Source organism: Sardina pilchardus, chromosome 8 (genome assembly GCF_963854185.1).
Source record: "Sardina pilchardus chromosome 8, fSarPil1.1, whole genome shotgun sequence".
In the NCBI taxonomy this organism is placed as follows: domain Eukaryota; kingdom Metazoa; phylum Chordata; class Actinopteri; order Clupeiformes; family Clupeidae; genus Sardina; species Sardina pilchardus.
Genome location: NC_085001.1, coordinates 34,118,601 through 34,139,517, shown reverse-complemented (window position 1 = coordinate 34,139,517; position 20,917 = coordinate 34,118,601). Strand labels below are relative to the sequence as shown.

The following is a 20,917-nucleotide window of genomic DNA, read 5'->3' as shown; positions in this document are numbered from 1 at the left end:
AGTTTATTACATTATTGGGAAATGCACTTTATTACATTATCGGGAAGTTATTACATTATCAGGTTGTATTACATTTTCAATGGACCCAAGTGCCATTTCTTTATTACATTATCAGGGTTATTACATTATCGGGGATTTATTACATTATCAGGTTCTACACATTATCAGCTTCTACAGGGGGTGTCAAAATCCCCTTTATCCAGAGTAGAGGCATTGACTGTTAAATTGAATTCTATGGGCATACTGTAGATCAGAATGTCATCACATATGCAAAGATCTTGGTTCTGTAGAGTTAAGAATGTGAATTTTGGACATGGGATCATGACCCTCAAACCTTCTGACCATTTCAGTACATTTTTAGCCTTTTTGAGCTTTCCAGTCCGGAGAAAATCGACTTTATATCAGGTGTGATTTATTCTGCTGTTGTTCACGTTATTTATTCTGCTGCTGTTGGCCGGTTGCTACGTACACTCCATCTTGACAACACATTCGCCAGCCAGCTGAACTATATCCTGCTATGTAAACTAACCATGAACAGGCGGCGCTGGGGTAACTTAATGAGAGCAGCGACATATTTCCATTATTCCATTGATGTTTTTATTAAATTCCTTGAAAGTTTATATGCTTTGTGTGTGTTATTTTCCATATTAGAATTAAAAATAATAAATGTTATCTATGGGCATACTGTAGATCAGAATGTCACCACATGCTAAGATCTTGGTTCTGTAGAGTTAAGAATGTGATTTTGGACATGGAATCATGACACTCAAACCCTTCTGACCATTTACACATTTCCTTATGGGAGAAATAAGGATTTCAATGTTGGATTTCCTGCTTTCAATGATGTAAAAATCATCATTTTACATCATTGAAAACAGGAAGTCCTATTCATGGGCTTCATTGAAATCCGTATTTCTCCCATCTCAAGGCGAACTGAGGGAATGATGCCATTCAAACCATTCAAAAACATGCCTGGTTTTCTAAAGATACAAAGCTTAATGCTAATCGGTGAAGTGTCCCTTTAAAGAAGATCAATATGCACAACTGCATAACAGGCTAATAGGCTAACTGGAAAAAGCACCATGCCAATCTCTAGCTATGGTGAAGGGTATGTGATGATGTGGGGCTATTTTAATTCCAAAGGCCAAGGGAACTTTATCGGGATGTATAATATCCTGGATCCATGAAATAGCTGGCCTTTAAAAATAAAAACATATAAAAAATCCTCCTGCTCCTATGGGAATTTAACATAGGGGTCAAATACTTATGCAACCTGTATTTAAGGAAGAACATTTATCTATTTACCATAAATTCTTCAATCACAAAGAAAATTAGTGTCCTTAGCGGTTTGATTTTAACTCATTTTTTGAATTAAGGCATTACAATCAATTCTCAAAAGATGATTTTATATTCCTCTTTTTAGTCAACTTTAGCATGGGTGTGCATACTTACTATATCCACTGTAAGTGCATAAATAAGTGAATAAGTGCATGAGTGAGTGCGATTGTCTGAAGTAGTGCTATGAGAGGAGATGTTCTTTGAAGAGCTGGGTTTTCAGACCTTTTTTGAAGATGGCTAGGGATGTTCCTGCCCTAGTTGGACCAGATAGTGCATTCCACCAGCGAGGGACGACAGATGAGAAAAGTTTGGATTGGCCTGCGCGTGCTGGCGGAAGAGCTAGACGTCGTTCAGCAGAGGAGCGCAGCGGTCGTGTGGAGGCATATGCCTGTATGAGGGCATTGAGATAGGTGGGGGCAGAGCCGGAGAGTACTCTGTAGGCAAGCGTTAGAGTCTTGAATTTGATGCGTGCGGCCAGCGGTAGCTAGTGTAGCTGGATGAGCAGTGGGGTGACATGCGCCCTTTTGGGTTGGTTGTAAACCAGGCGTGCTGCTGCATTCTGGATCATTTGAAGGGGTTTAACAGCGCATGCTGGGAGACCTGTCAGGAGGGCGTTACAGTAGTCAAGTCGAGAGATGACTATTGCCTGTACCAGGAGTTGGGTAGCATCTTGAGTCAAGTAGGTCCTGATTTTCCGTATGTTGTATAGCGCGTAGCGGCATGACCTGGCTACTGAGGCTACATGATCGGAGAAGGTCAGTTGGTTGTCAAGAACGACTCCTACGTTTCTTTCAGTCCTGGTGGGTGCAACAGACAGGGAGTCGATCTTGATGTTGATGTCATGGTGAATTGTAGGTTTGGCTGGGAGGACCAGCAATTCTGTTTTAGAGAGGTTTAGCTGAAGGTGGTGTGCCCTCATCCATGTTGATATGTCTGAGAGGCAGTTTGAGATTCGTGTGGAGACCAAGGGGTCATCTGGTGGAAAGGACAGATAAAGCTGTGTGTCATCAGCATAGCAGTGGTATGAGAAGCCATGCGAGTGGATGATCTGTCCCAAGGAGGTGGTATAGATAGCAAAGAGCAGGGGGCCCAGCACAGAGCCCTGGGGAACCCCTGTGGAGAGGAAGTGAGGAGCAGAAAGTTGTCCAAGCCATGATACTTTAAACGAGCGGCCTGTGAGGTAGGATTCAAACCAGGAGAGAGCTGAGCCAGAGATGCCCATGTCTGAGAGTATAGAGAGAAGGATGCTGTGATTTACCGTGTCAAAGGCAGCCGATAAGTCAAGCAGAATGAGCACTGATGACTGAGCGTTCGCCCTGGCCTCCTTTAAGGCTTCTGTTACAGCCAGCAGAGCCGTTTCGGTGGAGTGGCCGGTCTTGAATCCAGATTGATTTGGATCCAGAAGATTATTCTGTGAAAGGAATTCTGAGACTTGTTTCGAAACTGCTCGCTCTCAACTTGAGCCGTGTCGAGTGAAGGTTTCTTAAGTAGAGGTGTAACCTGGGCCACCTTGAATGCTGCTGGGAACGTGCCAGATGTTAGGGAGGCATTGATCACATGCGTGATGGCTGGTGTGATGGTCGGGCCGATGGACTGAAGCAGGTTCGTCGGTATAGGGTCCAACGTACATGTGGTAGGACGGCTGCATGTCAGGAGTCTAGCTACATCACTCTTGGAGAGAGGCGCAAATGTTGAAAGGGATGTTCCAGAGGTTTGAGAGGTTTTAGCAACTGCGTCTGGTGAAGAGAATTGACTGCTGATTGCCGCCACTTTGTTTGTAAAAAATGAGGCTAGGCTGTCTGCAGTGAGGTTGGACGCAGGAGGAGGTGGCTGAGGGTTGAGTAGTGTTTTGAAGGTTGAGAAGAGTTTCCGGGAGTCTGTGGCGTTGTTGATCTTGTCATTGTAGAAGTCTGTTTTAGCAGCCGTGATGCTGGTTGAGAAGGAGGATAGGAGTGTCTGGTAGTGTTTGAGATCATCTGTTGTTTTTGATTTGTGCCATTTCCTTTCTGCAGCTCTGAGTTTGGTCCGCTGTGTGCGTAGGGTGTCAGTTAGCCATGGATGGGAGTGTTTGGATCGCGCTGGCCTAGTAGTTAGAGGGCACAGTTTGTCCAGACATGAGCTCAGAGTGGAGCAGAGCGAGTCCGTGGCATCGTTGACCTCCAGAGTGGAGAAGGAGTTGAGTGGAGGTAGGTTGGAGGCAAGAGGAGAAGTGGGCTGGAGTCAGGTTGCGGATGTTGCGGCGGAACGTGACCATTGGTTGAGGAGTCGGGGGTTGTTCCGTCAGGCTGACATTAAATCGAATGAAGAAATGGTCGGAGAGATGGAGAGGTGTTACCCAGAGGGAATCTGTGATGCAGTTCCGGGTGAGGATCAGATCAAGCTCTTTGCCAGCTTTGTGAGAGGGTGGGCTGCGAGTCAGTTCGAGATTGAATGAGTGTGCCAGGGCCAAGAAGTCTGCTGAGCCTGGAGCGTCTAAGTGGATATTCATATCGCCGAGGACGAGTAGTGGATAGTCTTGCTCAGGGATGGAAGACAGCAGAGTGTCCATCTCATCCAGAAAGGCACCTAGTTGGCCTGGTGGCCACACACCATACCTGTGTCCCTCTGCTAGACAGCTGAATATGGGCAGGTCATTCGCCTTCCAACACGACAATGATCCTAAACATACTGCCAAAAGAACAAAGCAGTGGCTTAAGTATAGGATGGTGAATATCTTTGAGTGGCAAAGTCAGAGCCCTGACTTAAATCCTATAGAAAATCTGTGGATTGACTTGAAGAGAGCAGTCCATCGCCGTTCCTTACAGAATTTGACTGGATTTTAACAATTCTGCACGGAAGATTGGGCAAATATTCCCCAATCTAGGTGTGCAACGCTATAATAGACATATCCAAACAGATTGATGGCTGTAATGAAAGCAAAAGGAAGCTCTAGAAAGTATTAAGTCAGGGGTATGATGACTTTTCCAACCCTGTTATTCTAGTTTTTAATTTTTTATTAATTTTCAGACCGGTTGACTTTTTTTTCATTATTTTAATGTTGTACAGCTAAATTTGTAAATAAAACTGGAAAAGATTGTTTTTAAAATGGGTTTTGATTTCAGGCTGTAAGACAAAAAAAGTAACTATTTCAAAAGGGTATGATGACTTTCTATAGGCACTGTATGTATCAATCTTTTTCCCTTAAAGGGATAGTTTGGGTTTTAAGACACGAAGTTATATGGGTTCCCTGTCAGCAACGTTGTGCATCAGCATTACCCCCCGACAGCGTCCTGTGAGCCGAGATCCAGCCGTTTTTTTATGCTGAAGAAAGTAGTCCGGCAAGTTTCTGGGGTCACGAAAGTAAAGTGTTTTTCTTCTCAAAACCATACGTGTTCAAAAGAGTGATATATTTGCACCACAAAAACGTTGTCCAGGAAAAATTCAAACCTCGTTATCTTGGCACTATTTTTCTCGATTCCTATCACTGCGCGCTACTGACAGCTGGACAACGTTTTTGTGGTGCAAATATATCACTCTTTTCAACGCATATGGTTTTGAGAAGAAAAACACTTTACTTTCGTGACCCCAGAAACTTGCCGGACTACTTTCTTCAGCATCAAAAACGATCAAAAACCGGCTGGATCTCGGCTCACAGGACGCTGTCGGGGGGTAAGTCAGTGCTGATGCACAACGTTGCTGACAGGGAACCCATATAACTTCGTGTCTTAAAACCCGAACTATCCCTTTAACATACTATATATCATATATATATATATATATATATTTTTTTTTTTTTTTATCAATGTTGTGCCAATATTTGAGCTCTCCACCCATAATGAGCTTGAAGATCTTAAGGATTAACAAAGGGAAGTTTTTTGGTCATTTTCCTAGCATTCAAATTGTATGTGGGATAGCTAATCAGCGCTGGAAAATCTATGTGAAAGTAGCTCAATGTATGGGCATTGGTGTATAACATGCCAATGTTACCAATCAGATTTAAACAGTCAAAATCAATATTTTGCCTCAGGGACAAGAATGAAAATGCATAGGTAGGCCTACAATGTAACCAATTAAGTGTATTAATGAAACATGCTGCATCATTGACACTTTTATATACACAAATTACTATAAACTGAGCTATGCCCACATTGGCTTTCATGTTCCCTATCCTCCCCATATACAGTTTTAGCCCTAGGAACATTACCAAAAATTGCAACCTTACCTTGTTTAATCCTTAATATCATCATGTGCATATAGAGACCTGAAATATTCTCTATTAATAACGTATTGTATTCGCAGGCAAAATAGTGATTCATGTGGATACAACACATTTTATAAGACCCTCAATATAACCAGTTTTGCACTTCCATATCGAGGGCCTTATGTAAAACTAATGGGCATGCAGTACAAGTATGGTTACATGTCTGTCTTCCACCCTACACAATTTGGGCAGGCTAGGAATAATACTTTTCAAGATATTAATGCTCAAACATGGCCTCCAAGCTGAGGCATTTCTGAGTGTAAAATGATACAAAATTAAGGATGAAAAAAAAGAAGAATTTAACAAATTAAATTGGACCTAAATATTATGTAGACAAACTTTGAGCAACATCGGAGATGGTGCAGCAATCAATTTTCTGGATTTTGTCTGATTTGACCCTGGAATGAATGATAATGCAGCAACAAGAAATGAACAATTCTGAATAACAACAATAATAATACCAAACACTCCACACTTTGTTCTGTTTACCATTTATTAAATTAAAAAGAATATTTTTCTTGGTTCAAGGTGGACTTCACCACTACCCACAAATAGGTATTTGGGCATATCCACCATACACATTGCACTTGTGCAATTTACAACTGCACTGATTTAAATTTACAATACATGTGAGAAATGAGCTCTCCACACTCACACACAGACAGGAGAGCAAAACCTCAGTTTGTCAACTAAAGCTGTGAGTAAAAATTAAGCTACAAGAGGCAGTTGTTGACAGATATAAAACATTAAAATATTATCAGAGTTCATAGTAGACACAGCGACACAGATATAGGCCACTGTGTCAAAAAAAAATATTTTTATATTTTTGCTTTCCCACTTTGCCAGTGAATTTAACATGGTTTATATCTTGATCAGTTTTCATTACATTCTTAGATTCTGCAATGGCTTGCAAAAGTATTCAATCCCACTTAAAGTCACCACCATTTTCACAATAACAAAGGATACTTACACATATTTTCCCAATCAGTATTTTTATTGTGAACATTTACACATTTACACCAAAAGCAGTGTATTTCATTTGTGTGATAACATTATAGCCTATATAAATTAAAACCAGACTCCCTTGTGTAAGTATTAAAACATCTGTGCTTTTGAGTTCCAGTTTAAAGAAGATGACAAATTATTTGCAAATAATCATTATTAGGTATCTGTGAGTGGATTAGTAAGTATGTCCTTTAACCTTCCTCCTCCTTGGATATACAAATCGCTCTAGTTGTGAGTACGCACCTACAGTATAGACAATGTTGGGGGATCAGAGCAATGTTAACCTTGGGCCTGATGCGACGCTCTCTCTGAAATATGTCTATATGCATTCCCAGAAGCGTTGTTTCATTCAGCACGGCGGGCATTTATTTAAGGCAAAACCTTGATATTCAACCCGGCAATGTATTTGAGCTTAAATACATGTGCATTTAAATAGCCTGCATTAAATTAACTAGGCTACCTGGAAGTCCCATCCCGCCATTTTCTCTCTCCAAGAGTTTTTTTTGTTTATATTGTATGGTAAGCTTTTATTTAGCTGATACAGCTCTGAGAAACTCCAAATGCATTTTTATAATGGGGACCTTTAGATTTCACGCTGCCCATGCGTCATTGGTGAAACACTGAAAAGTCAGTGGTAAATGGGGTCGAAGTTGAACTTGAAGTTAAATTTGCGTCATGCCACAACTCGATCACACTGCGACTTTGATCACAATGTGGCTCTGAGGTTGAAACGGAGGAGTTAATGCCTTCTCACCAGGAAAATTATGGTAGAATAGACCTCTGAAGTTCGCTTACAAAAAGGATCCAAAGCTGCCATCTTTGCCCATATAAGGAGATCCGGGAGTTAACTGAAGCTAACTGCCTATGGCAAGTTGCATTGTAAGTTAGCTCTGGGGTAGCAAAGATCAAAGTGTGCCGTCTTCACCTACTGAAGATCACAGTATCCACTAGTCGGCAGTGGACAAAACTGTGTAGCGAAAAACGTCTGCATTTCCAATGTCATCGTCCCAGCCAGAGTTTAACAGGTGCGGTTATTTAAAATCCCCATGTTATTTCCCCATAGAAAAAAATCTCAAGATACCGGATCTCCTTATTTGGGCAAAGATGGTAGCTTTTTTGTAGGCGAACTTCAGAGGTCTATAGGTGTTGGAAGATTTTGACAGGGTTCAAGGTTCACCAGACAAACTGTAAATAACAGAGGAAATAAAGACTAACGAACAATGCAACCTAAATGTATAATTCCAAGCAGATACCCTGCGATTTAGGTGCACAGTCAGATCCAACAAACCAAAATTAGGTCAAATTCCTGCCCGTCACACAGTTGGAACAGGCTCTCTTGATGTTCCAATCAGTTTTTGCTAGAGATTCAAATGAAATGTTAAGGTAATCAAAAGTCTTAAGTGCAGCTCCAAGTAAGGAATTTTGGTTTCCAAATTAGCACCACTGTATCTGAAGGCTGTCTCTCTATCTAATCTTTCCAAGAAAATAAAGTTGTGGAGGAGGTTGTAAAAGTGACGCTTGGAAGATGTAAGACAATGACCCAAGACTAAAGCAACAGTGGAGTGGCTTAAAAAACTTAAGTGAATATTTCAGAATGGCTCAAAGCCCTCATCAAAATCCTACAGAAAATCTGTAGCACTCTTCTCTAGGACAACCATTCCTTCAACAAAGACATTCTACCAAGAAGAAAGAGGGTAACACTTCAGAACAATGAACAGATAGTTTGGTCTCAACCGTCTGAAAAGCTTAAGCTGTTATTGCAGCAAAGGTGTCTCTGTTATGCTATTATAGGGTCAGTTCCAAACGGAAGGCATCGCCTTGCTGCCTCGCTGCTTAGGTAGAGAGGTGTCTCAAGACATGACTTTAGAGTGAAGGCACCTTGTAAGAGCGATGGTTTCGGACAGTCTTTTAAGATAACTTTGACATTACAGTAAGACTTTAGCTAAAGTCCTTTTAGGCAAGTCCCTCCAATCGGCAGCCATATTGCAACTCACGTTGGGCACTTAAGGGCATCTATTTCGGGTAGAACTGCACGTGCGCAAGGCTTCATGACATCAAACTCACTCAGCGGCGAGATCACACCACATGAGGATACAATGTATTCACATATCGACTTTTGGCGGTGGTAGGGGTGGGATATGTGTAGACAACTGCCATATTAACATTATGAACTTAACCCCATGCATTTCTATAGACTAGAGGATTGTTTTTTAGTCTCCTCATTAGAAAGTCTCAGCTTTAGCACAAGCAATAGCGTTGAACTAGCTTACAGAGGCTAGCCGGCTAATGGTAGAAAGTTGACAGACCAGACCAGATAAATCAGACCAGACGCTATCAATGGTTACAACGACGGTATAATCAGATAGTACATCGCATGCGTTTTGAATACTTATACAAGTGTAATATTTTCGTTTTTTAGAAAAATAACTTACTTAGTCTTTAGAAATACTGCATAAGTGTTCAAATGAAAATACTGATTTGAAAATAGTGAGTATCTTTTGTAAACCAGAAAATGGTGATGACTTTCAGGGGGTTTGAATAAAGTCATTGTATCTTTTCAGGAAGCAAAGGAAATAACCAAATATGTGTGAGCACATGCGCACGCACGCATGCACGCGAACACACACACACACACACACACACACACACACACACACACACACACACACACACACACACACACACACACACGCACACAGGCACACAGGCACACACGCACACCACATTTAGGTTGGAGGACGGTTTGAAAAGATCTTAAAACACTGTGAATGAAGTCCTTTTCAGTTGCTCTCAAAAAGAGAGAGCAAATCATCATTGCTGTTGTTTGGGAGATCAGGAGGACCAAGGTATGACAGCAACTCGTCTGGATTGGTCAACTCCGGGAGCAACTGGAGAAGAGAGGCAAATATAGAACTGAATAGCCATGCAATATAAAACACACAAGAATAGAGTAATAGAGTCAAGTTAAGTCAAATCATTCATAGACTCTAGCAGTACACCTTTCATGATTTTCAAACTGAATAACTGAAATATTCTTCTCTTAATTCTTTAATGTAATTGTTATATTCCATATAGATTTGTCGTGCATGAGTAATGTTAAATCAAGTAACCTACTGTATAATGTGAAAACACAATCCAACTAATATGAATGGCTCCATGGCAACTTGTCTAATATTCTGTTAATAATCCAACTGTATGTCCAATCAGAATGAAATTTCATGTAATCACCTTATTCCGATGGTTCAGATCATCCTACTTATGATGGTCTGAACAGCTGGTTTGGAAGGGCTGGATTAAACCCTTGACATTCTATTTGATAGGAAAATATCAGCGACTAAAAGCCAAGTAAACGTACAATCCACATAATGACTGCAAAGCAGACAATGTACTGTAATTCCATGATTTTTGTATGCACACCCCACTATTTGTTAGTGCATCAAGATACTGTTCTGGGCACAGTTTGAGAACATCTAAGCCCACTTGATTAGATCAGTATTCAGATCAGATGTAAAAGGTGAATGGAGTATTTCAATTGGAGTGATTTCATTTAAAATGAAAGAAAACCTTGCATGCAAATTTTGACTGTAAATCATATAAAATTGCAATTGTACAGCAGTTTTTTGTTGTTGTATTATAAGTAATATAACTTGTGCTTAAGCTTATATTATGTTACATAAGGCAGTTAAATATTATAAATGTAATATTCTTACATCCAGAGCAGGATCCGCCATCTCTGCTCCTGAGGGGCCCACAAATCCAAAGGAGCCCTCCGGGTTGAGCCGTGGATTTTGGGAGGTGTGTGGAGGCAAAGGCACTCCTGAACTCTCAACATTGTTGTGCACACTCTGCTGCTGTTGCTGCCTCTGCAATGAATTGTGGGAGTCCATTCTGCCTGAATGGGCCACCTAGATGAGAGCACAAACAACTATACTGATGCTGATGGGAGTAACAGTTCCATATCATCATCATCATCATCACACTTGCTCCTTGGAGCAAATCAGGGTTAATTGCCTTGCTCAAGGGCGCAACATTTGTTGACTTGTTTGGCTTCTACATGCTAGCCTGGCTCCTTAGCCAATACGCTCCCATTTATGCAAACATAATGATCAAAGAATAGGAGACAGACCTGAGAGGTTGCAGCAACTCCTGCTTGCTTTTCTGTTGTGACACCTCTGGGAAGGTCAGCCTGGTAGGTCATAGATGGGCGTCCAGAGGGAAACTCTCCCAAGGTTGGAGTTCCAGGGGAGTTCTGGAATTCTGTGAAGCCTGACTGGTTGGTGAATCCTGAGCAAAATGACATGTGAGAACAATGCGCGCAGAGTGTACAGTACACAGCATATCGCAACACTATAGAGGCCACTGTGTGCATATTGCAGTCAGAAATACAGTGCCCTCCAGAAGTACTGGAACACATGCTGACGTTGACTATAAGAGGAATATAAAATGATCTTTCGGAAATTGATCTTATTGCCTTAAAGGAATACGCCACCCAAAAATGAAATTAAGCTAGTCTCGGTCACCCCCAGAGTTAGAACAGTGAAAAAAACCCGGTTAAAATCCGTCCGGGCATTCTCCTGCTTTGGGAGCAGCGATGTTAGCTTTAGCTTAGAACAGTTGCTGTAGATGAAGGGTGTCAGTGAGCACGTCCTCCAAAAAAGTGACCGAGACGTCTACATTTTTTTCTAAATATATTTTGGGAGCCGTGTGTTCAAAACGAGTACAAATCATAATGCAAAATCGAAGGAGACTATTACCTGGGCAGATCTTTACTTGGAACTATTTTCAGCCTCATCGCCGACGAAGCACCGCTAGCTAGGCGCAAAGTTCTCACGTAGCAGTCTTGTAAACTCCCAACTAGATTCGACTGGAACTTCACAAGTGGTGCTACGTGAGAACTTTGCGCCTAGCTAGCGGTGCTTCGTCGGCGATGAGGCTGAAAATAGTTCCAAGTAAAGATCTGCCCAGGTAATAGTCTCGTTCGATTTTGCATTATGATTTGTACTCGTTTTGAACACACGGCTCCCAAGATATATTTAGAAAAAAATGTAGACGTCTCGGTCACTTTTTGGAGGACGTGCTCACTGACACCCTTCAACTACAGCAACTGTTCTAAGCTAAAGCTAACATCGCTGCTCCCAAAGCAGGAGAATGCCCGGACGGATTTTAACCGGGTTTTTTTCACTGTTCTAACTCTGGGGGTGACCGAGACTAGCTTAATTTCATTTTTGGGTGGCGTATTCCTTTAAATAAAAAAGGCATTAAGAGGATATCGCCTGATGTGATTGCAATTTCTATTAGTTACAACTTAATCCATCCAAAGTTTGGATTTGATCAACAGTATTTAACTATAAAATGACCATGGTAAAATGATAGGTAAAGAGGGAACAATATTCCATATTGTTGGGACGTTACCTAAAAAAGAAGCCTAAAGATCACTGCTCTCAGATTAATGTGATTAATAATAGAGAACAATTTTTTTTCACTACCAAATCTCAAATGTGTTCAGAAAGGCTGCAGACTCTGACAACTGATTGTCTTATAAAGGTTAACAATATGTGACCTTAAAAGGCAGACTCCCCAGAAAGACCTCTTAAATATTTGTTTCCCTAAATCTAATCCCATTGGGTTAATACAAAAATCCCCAGTTTGCCATCTACCTGGAGCATTGTAGTCCTGACCCCCTCCGGTGCCTCCAGCTGGTATGGAAGGGTATGAGGAAGGGGTAGGTCCTGAGCTTGAGCTGGATGCAGGTCCAGGTCCTGAAGAAGGCCCAAGGGAAGCGATCATCTCCATGACACTGGGCAGGATCATATGACTAGGGCTAAGGGTGCGGCAGCGCTTCAGAATAGGCCCATCAGACTCTTCCTTAATGTGGATGTCAGGCTTGACTGGAACTGGCTTCCAGTTGCACACTGGATCTATTGTAATTTCCTCATAATCCGAGCTAAAATAGCATGATGGTTGGAGTGGGAGAGACAGAACAGGCAGTTATTTATTATCCATGATTGGAAACTGAAGCATGTCTGGTGTCTGAAGCATGTCTGTTGTTCAGCGGAAAACTTACTTTTGGATGTAAATCAGAATGCCCAGCATGTACTGGTCAACTTCCAATCCTTCCAGCAATGCAGTTTTACTGTGAAAAATGCAGCATGTCAAATTTTGTTTGCACCTAAAGCTGACGTCATAAGATACTACTGTGTGAAATGCATTTTGCATTGGGTGTCATTCACTTAGTTGCACCATGCAAACAGTTTCAACATAACACTAAGTTATGACTTAAAGGGATATTCCACCATTTGGGGAATTGTCCACCTCCCCTTGAGTAAAACAATTGATATTTACCTTTTTCACGTTCATCCAGCCGTTCTGTGAGTCTGGTGATACAACTTTTTTAGCCCCAGCCTAGCATAGATCATTGAATCGGTTTAGACCATTAGCATCTTGCCTGCTAGCATCACGCTTAAGTCACTAAGATTTCTGGTAATCTTCCCATTTAAAACTAGTCTCTTCTCAAGTTAGAAAGTGCAATAAGACAAACGGAAAATGAAACGTGGCGATTTTCTAGGCTGATTTGACATGGAACTACACTGTTCTGGTGTAATAATCAAGGAACGTTGCGAACATACCACTGGCGCAGTGATATCACACACTACTACTTCTTGTTGTTAGGTGCTGCATGAACGGCTGGATGAACAGGAAAAAGGTAAAAATCACTTGTTTCGCTCGAGGGGAGGTGGAAAATGAGCTTAATTCCCCAAATGGTGGAATATCCCTTTACATTTTTCACCTCCCTTTCCTTAGGTGTAAAGTTCATTGTAAGTAATGTTAATTTGTTAACATCTCATTTAAATGGTGGGTCTGTTAACTGTAACAAGTAGAAGTCGAGAATAGTTGCATACACACAAACGCACTTTGAGCGGCATTCTGTGTATGAAAGGTGCTATACATAAAGATTATGATTATTATTATCATTATTATTATTCACTGATAACACACATGTAATTCACCTGAGCAGAGTTTTAATCTTGTTTGTTTTTACTGAACATATGGACCTAGAGGTTTCATTGCTGTTGAAGTATTTCCAAAACACAAATGCAACAAAATAACCACCAACTGGCTGGTAACTGCTAATTATGCATTTGCAAAATGAAATATATTAACTCCTATGTTGCTGGTGTACTTTACTGTATCTATAGCTGTTAATGTTATTACTCATAATTCAAGCCAAATTTCTCAGGCCCCTCAGTTGTGATGAACTGGTCCCCATTACTAAAAAATGTTTGAAAAGCCCTGCTATATATGAATGAATGGGTTTAGTATTACTATTTTGAGTCGATGAATATAGCAAACGATGACTCACTTGCATACAGGACAGCGCCAGGTTCCCCTCTCGCAGTTCAGCTGCAGGTATGACTCCAGATCAAAACACTGGATAGGGAGAGGTTTTTTTTAGGGGCATAAATACACTCATAATCATGTGCACACAAGACAATCCATATGTGCATTAGTAAGCTCTGTAAGCGCTAACCTGAATGTGCCTGCAGTCATGACCACGTGCTGGTAGTTGAATGCGGCGGAATGTAATTGGGCACTGGAGGGACACCCTGATGGCTGTCTGCTCCACTCCGTCCTCTCCACTGGGCCCCACAGAGCCTGGCACCGTGCCACTGGTGAAGTTCCTCTTAACTGAAGAAGCAGCAAACCAGTGCACAGGACTTGAGCATTGATCTCAACAAATAGTGTTAGGATAAGATGACATAAGGACATCACACTCATTTTCATTCTCAAACAAAGCTGAGAAGAAGAATTGCAATAATAGCATCAAAATGATGACTGATGACACACTTATGGTCTTTACTTGATTTGGTTCAAAAAAATGTTACAGGAAATTACACTGCTGCATTGCTTTATTCTTCAAGAAGCTATGTTAATACGGGCATTATGGATGCAATGGTACAGGTAAATCAGTTTTTGGGCCATGGCAATGGTTTCGGAAAACAATTAACTATATACTGTATTTTGCCTATAACCAAAAAAAGGTTGTACTACAGAGAGATAGCTTTCAATAGTTCTGGAGGTCCAACTATCAGTAGAGAGAGCAATGATGGGGTGTCTGTCAATTTTGGTCACTGCCATGCTTTACAATTCTTTGAGATTCTCTGCTGCCTAAATGTGTGTAGAAGGCAACAATAATAACGTTTTGATAAAAAGCTGACCCAGTAATCATCAAAGGCTGCAGTGAACCTTTGGCTATTAATGATGCTGCTATTTCTTTTATTATTAGGCTACCTCCAGCATCGCAAGCGACTGACTCAGTATCCATGCAAATTAGGGGAAAAGCAGAATGGGTCACTTATAACTAGGCAGCTATTTTGCTTTATTTTTTGTCGCAAATTGTGGTTGGAATGCCATAGAGACAAATTATAGTGAGAAAAGTAATGCTTGCGTACTATACTTTGAGTGTTTACGGTCTTCTTACCTTCACCATCATTCTGAAATTCAAAATTCTCCTTCACAGCCCAATAATAAAGAAGGTGGATCCTTAAAAATGTGCTTCTCAGTCTCCCTATTGCTACAATTTCAAGTGTTTTTTTTCACTCTTCTCAATTTCCTATAAAGCACTGCTTCTCACAGGCTGCAGAGGAGTTCTGTGAATGTAGACTACAATGTGTGTGCAGTTACCTGCAAAATAAGCAAGCAAAAATGCATAGAAAATGGCAAATGTACTGTTACGAAGGTTCACAGCTGCGTATTGTACCATAAGTGGTGCATCATTCAGTTTGAAAATGTATTATGCACATCCCTAATGAGCACACCGTAAAACCTCACACTTACACGTCTGGTGTGGCTACAGGTTTGGATAAATAAAGGCCGGTCTCAAATAGAGGCCTGGGGGCGTATTACAGAAACTTCCTATCTTAACTCAAAAGTTAAGATAGGATGAAGACAAGATAGGATTTCCCTCAATTTGGTATTACAGAAGCAAATCTTAACTAAACTTAGGAATCCTATCTTATCTCAGTTAGGAAATCCTAAATAAGTAATCTAACATCGACGATCGACTTTTAATGTCTGTTACCTAGCAACTAGCAACGTTATCTCGCGTAGTAACTTTTGCCTGCTACTAGAAGTCCTCAAATCTCGTCCATCATCTGCTTTTTACAGTCTATCACTGGCGTAGGTTTAGGGGGGGACGCATGGGACTAGTCCTATTCAATATTTTAAGATGACAAAATTGTCCCCCCCAATATTTCCGCGAACTTATTTTTGCATTCCGACGGCCAGCACGACAGTAGGCCTACAAGGCACGCCGTGATTTGATTGGCTGAAAACGCTACACGCACGGGACGCGAGAGTGTCAAAGCAGATTAGCTGAGTCTGACTGGCAGACAAATGTGCGTGCGGGTGTCGACGATAACGGTAAGTTACCGAGGCTGTCTGCCAATACATACCCCATAAAGGCCAGAGTAAAACTTTTAACATTCCCTTTGCTCTTCAGCACGTATATGTTTGCCCCTTTTTGTACTTTGTAGATCATCTATGCCACAAAGCTTTGCGCATACAAAGGGGACATAAAGCTTTTTCACAAAGCAAATAACTATACACAGATTTCCTGTTTACTAACAAAACTAGATGTGCGCGCACCCACGGGGCAGAAGACGCCGAATGGCCGGTCTTAACGTTATAAAGTTAACCTAATAACCAGCTGCTGTACGCTATAATCGGCATTTTTTGTATGCCACTGTTGTCTAAATGATGATAACATCTCATTTATGAGCTTATTTCAGAGTTTGACGTTCGTTTTCATTATTTATAAAACATCGTCTTTTTGGCGGTTTGGGTGGTTTCTGGCAAATATATGCATTACTTTACATTCCTGAACATTCTCTAACCATCGTCATTTCGAATAGTGCTGTTTTCGGCACAAAAATTCATTTAATCACTTAATGCTGTTCATGGTGCTTTCTGCCCCTTGCGTGCGCGCGCATGTTTTCGAGAAATCTATGTATAGCCACACAAACTAGCAGTGATAACGTTAGCGACCAGACTTTCAAATTTAGATTGTACCGTGGAAAATATTCTTAACTAGTGATAGTAGGCTATAGGCTATGTTACCCAGGATATTGTTACAGCTAAACCTAGCGTCTGTAATATTTCAACCAAGGTTAGGAGCATTGATTAGGGGTGCAGCACGGATAGTGGCATAGAAGTTGCTTTATCTATCTTGATAGAATGCCAACGTTTCCTTACCAAGTCACCAGGCTTAATTAGCCTACCTTAAGTTAGAATCTTACAGTCACAATAAACAGTGGATCTGAGACATTTTAGTTTCTATATTAATCCTGTAATGTATTAGTGTGTAGCCTAACCCATACAATGCAGAGGAATAAAAGGGAGACCACCGAATTCACAGAAGAACTGTCATTGCATTGCTAGACCAGTTCTGAAAGTACTTCCCTGTGGCAGTACCTTTTGCTAGTATAATGTCCATAATAATTCATGTTAATAAAATGTTGTTTGTTCAGCATTACACAGTCTCAGGTATTTATGTATTATGTCTCATACATTTATAGACATTATTCCTAAACTATGGTCTATCTAACTACTATCAAAAACGAATTACAGTCTTCCCAGTAAAAGTTCACTTTTGAGTGTCCCCCCCAAAGCTGAGACCAAACCTACGCCCTTGCAGTCTATGGTCATCTGCCACATCGTTATGGATGCAAAACAACGTTGTGCTTTGTTTGAACTACCGGGGTAACTGGTACCGGCTTATTAGTGTTTATCATCAAACCTTAATACATTGTTTGGGTCAGCCAGTAGCCGTTCAGCAAATAGGCTCCTGTGACCACAATTCCGTCGTTGAAATAAAATACCTGCCATAGCGATAGCTGTTACTAATTAGCCAAAGCAAGCCAAATTACACGTAGCCAAAGTGACAGCTGGCCACAGTTAAGACAACACAAGGGTTATCCTAAAGTTAGGAAAGATTTTTTGAGGTTAGGATGCTTCTGTAATACACTTTTCTTAACTTAAGTTAGGATAGGAAAATTGACTAAGGAACGGTTGTTCTGTAATCGCATTTGTCTTAACTAAGATCTTAACTCCTGTTACCATGGTTATCAGTGCTATCCAACAATGCCAAATGTGACAAACCATTACAATGACTAGAAAGTAGAAACTCACTCTTAGCGATACAGTGATCAGCAGGCAGAAGTCTCTTCTTCATTAGACCTTGAAGAACGGACTGCACTGATGGTCTGTGAACCAGTTGCAGCACAAACAGATGGGACTGGAAAGAACATCCAGCGCCATAGACAAGTTGGTCCACGAGCATATAGGGAGAATAAGGGAAAATAGGATACTGGTCAACACTTCAAACTTTCCACTAGATAGTGCTAATCAAAAGTCTATTGTGCATCATGACTTCAGAAACGAATAATAAACCATTAAGATCGGATGGATGCAAATAAAAACACAGATGAAATGATGCATAGACGTAGAAAGATAGATAGAGTGATAGATAGATAGATAGTTGGAAGTAGATAGATGGATAGATGTGGGTTGATGGATGGATAGGTGAATACATGATGTGTATATGGATGGATGTAGATAGATGGACGTTGTAGACATATAATGGATGCATGTGAGAGATGGACAGATGTAGAAAGATAGATGGATGGATGTAGGTAGATGAGCTTCACATAAAGTTGTACTCACACAACAACAAGCAGAGACTGTGATCTGGATTGTGTTGCGTCCAGGCTGACACACGGTCTTCAGGTACAGGGGCTTATGGGAGGTCTTGTTGTCCCCACGTTCAATGGTAAGTGGAGTAGCATTAACGCTCACCTGAGAAAGAAATAGGCTTTGAAATGTTGTCTTGGGTATAAACTACATAGTTCTCATTCAATTCTGAGAAATTGTTGTAGAACAGTTAAGTTTTTTCCTCTGATGAGCTCCTTTGACAGGGTTCCACGAGATTAGCATGGACTGTTAAGTAAGGGATAATGTATAGAACGCCGGACATTATCAGAAAATAAGTCCCGACAGGATGAACAGATTTTGCTTCGTCCTGAAGGGACTTATTTTCCGATAATGACCGGCGTTCTATACATTATCCCGCTTATTATTCGGCTACTTGCCAAAACAAGAAAAGAAACTTAATGGCCCTCATTTATGAAACGTGTGTACGACCAAAAAACAGGCGTTAAACAGGCGTACGCAAAGTATGGCATTTATCAATGTGAACGTGATCGGTGCTATTCGCTCAAATCTCACATCTAGTCTGAACTCGCGTACGCAAGTTTTTCAGGCGGCATAGCACTGTGCAGCAGTAAATCGCCGGTGGATTACAAAGTTGATGAGTTGAATTTATGGACTATCTCGGACATAACACCTTTCCTGTACATGTGCAGCCTATTTGCTGTAATGTAGCATATTATATTGACACATTTGATGCCTTAGAATAGGCATAGGAGATGATTATACTTTCTCTTTGGCAAATGCAACATCTATGAATTATATGTTTTAAATTATTTTCAAAGGGCAAATTTCAGTGTCGTATGGTTTTGTAATGAATGTATTTATAGTATGATGCGTTCTCTCTGTGAAAATAAAGTCTGTTGGGCTTAAATCGCTCTAGTTTCCCGCCTTCCTTGATGACAGCTTCTAGCTGTCAAAATTAACAAGGTTCAGCTGGACGTCACTGTGGCTCGAGATCACTAATGATCTCTTTTGGACGTATAATGCACCTTCATGTCGTAAATTCTAGGGGCGAGGCCATTAAAACAAGCATATATAGGGGCGTGATATTTAAATTACGCTTGTTTCCAGCCCCTATCAACACACGTTTATTCTTACGCTAGAATTGGAGTGATAGGAAAGTCTCAGCTCGGTTGATAAGTGAGGATTTCGCCCTACAGCTCAGGATGGAAAGCTGCACATCTATCTCTACTGCATCCATTACAAATTTGTAGGGACCAATTAAAAACTGTCTTATTCATCTGGCTCATCCGGATTGTTGGTCTGATTGGTTGAAGGACTATCCAAGTGTACAGAAACTATGAACTATGCTCATTGCCAATTATGCAGTGGAAATACAGCGCAGACTCGCCAGACTAATGTTCAATCTCAGAAGATAGCCAGACTATGGACTCTTGTAAGGTAATGACCAATCATAATCACCTCCCATATCTGAGAATTTGAATGCTCACCAGTTTTCTGTTGTAAGCATATAATTTATCTTCCTTTATATAAATACTAAGTTGAGCAATTATGTTTCACTTCTATAGGTGAACAGGAAAAGCCAACAGGAATCACGATACAACGGTTATGAGGAATTAACCAGAATTTTAAAGGAATAGTTCGGAATTTTGGACATAGGACCTCATTTCCAACTTTACCGAGGTGATATAGGTTTTTATTGCGTTTAACCCCTTCCTTCAGTTGCAGCGTCCCCCTTTGCTAACGCTGGTTCTTAGCTAACGCATTTCTACGATAACATCAGTCTGACATCAACAACAGTCTTACTCACTCCACCGCACACCCGAGACAAGTCAATTAAAACGTCAGACTATCGATATACGTGTCCGTGTTGATAGAATAATTTTAGAAATAAAACTAACCTTGCAACTCAATGATTTATTACATTTTGAGGGACTAGTTTCTCAATATCAATCCGCCACTGCCATACAGGGAACAAAGTAGGCTATTGCAATGCGATGCAAGGTTAGTTTTATTTCTAACATTGTTCTATCAACACAGGCATGTGCATTGATAGTCTGACGTTATCATTTATTTGTTTCGGGTGTTCTGTGGAGTGTTTTTAGTGGCAGGCTGGATGTTACCGTTGACTTGCGTTATCTCGGCACCTAGGTTAGCACGAGATGAACGCTGCAACTCAAGGAAGGGCAGAAATTCACTGAAAATGGTCTTCACCGATCTATATCACCCCGACTAAGTTGGAAATAAGGTCCTATGTCCAAAATTCCGAACTATTCCTTTAAACCGTCTTAACAATTATAATCACTAATAATATGCTGTGTAATAACAGGAAATCTACAGGAAATAAGTACTCACATTGCTACTCACTATGAGAAGTACATATTGTAAGTTCACAATTATTTACATGGTGTTAATTCTGTTTCACATTTTCAGATCTAGCTTAGTCTATAGCAATATTTGTTTCCTTCAGTCACAGGTTTAGTCCTAAAACCATGTAGACCGACCTGTACAGAGGCTGGCCAGTTAGTGTTCATCTGTCGATCCTCATGGTGATAACATTTGAACTGCAGTTCCAGATCTGGTCTGGGGGTGAAGGAAATATAATGT

General features: G+C 40.8%; 1 protein-coding gene across 3 annotated transcripts in view; it reads right to left on the bottom strand.

Annotated features, from left to right (window-relative positions):
• Window positions 1-6,059: 6,059 nt before the first annotated feature.
• The window catches only part of LOC134089301 (zinc finger MIZ domain-containing protein 2-like), a 30,139-nt gene continuing 15,281 nt past the window's right edge, over window positions 6,060-20,917 (bottom strand). For 2 of the 3 annotated variants that reach the window (XM_062543729.1, XM_062543730.1), the window contains exons 11-20: window positions 20,815-20,893; window positions 18,305-18,436; window positions 17,771-17,876; window positions 14,112-14,269; window positions 13,944-14,011; window positions 12,648-12,716; window positions 12,241-12,527; window positions 10,710-10,867; window positions 10,294-10,488; window positions 6,060-9,471 (exon numbers count right to left, since the gene is read on the bottom strand). In XM_062543729.1, coding sequence (XP_062399713.1) covers window positions 9,364-9,471; window positions 10,294-10,488; window positions 10,710-10,867; window positions 12,241-12,527; window positions 12,648-12,716; window positions 13,944-14,011; window positions 14,112-14,269; window positions 17,771-17,876; window positions 18,305-18,436; window positions 20,815-20,893 — 1,360 coding nt within the window. In that variant the 3' untranslated portion in view covers window positions 6,060-9,363. Of the gene's footprint in view, window positions 9,472-9,811; window positions 9,893-10,293; window positions 10,489-10,709; window positions 10,868-12,240; window positions 12,528-12,647; window positions 12,717-13,943; window positions 14,012-14,111; window positions 14,270-17,770; window positions 17,877-18,304; window positions 18,437-20,814; window positions 20,894-20,917 lie in introns of all 3 variants that reach the window. The other variant, XM_062543731.1, reaches the window with a different exon arrangement.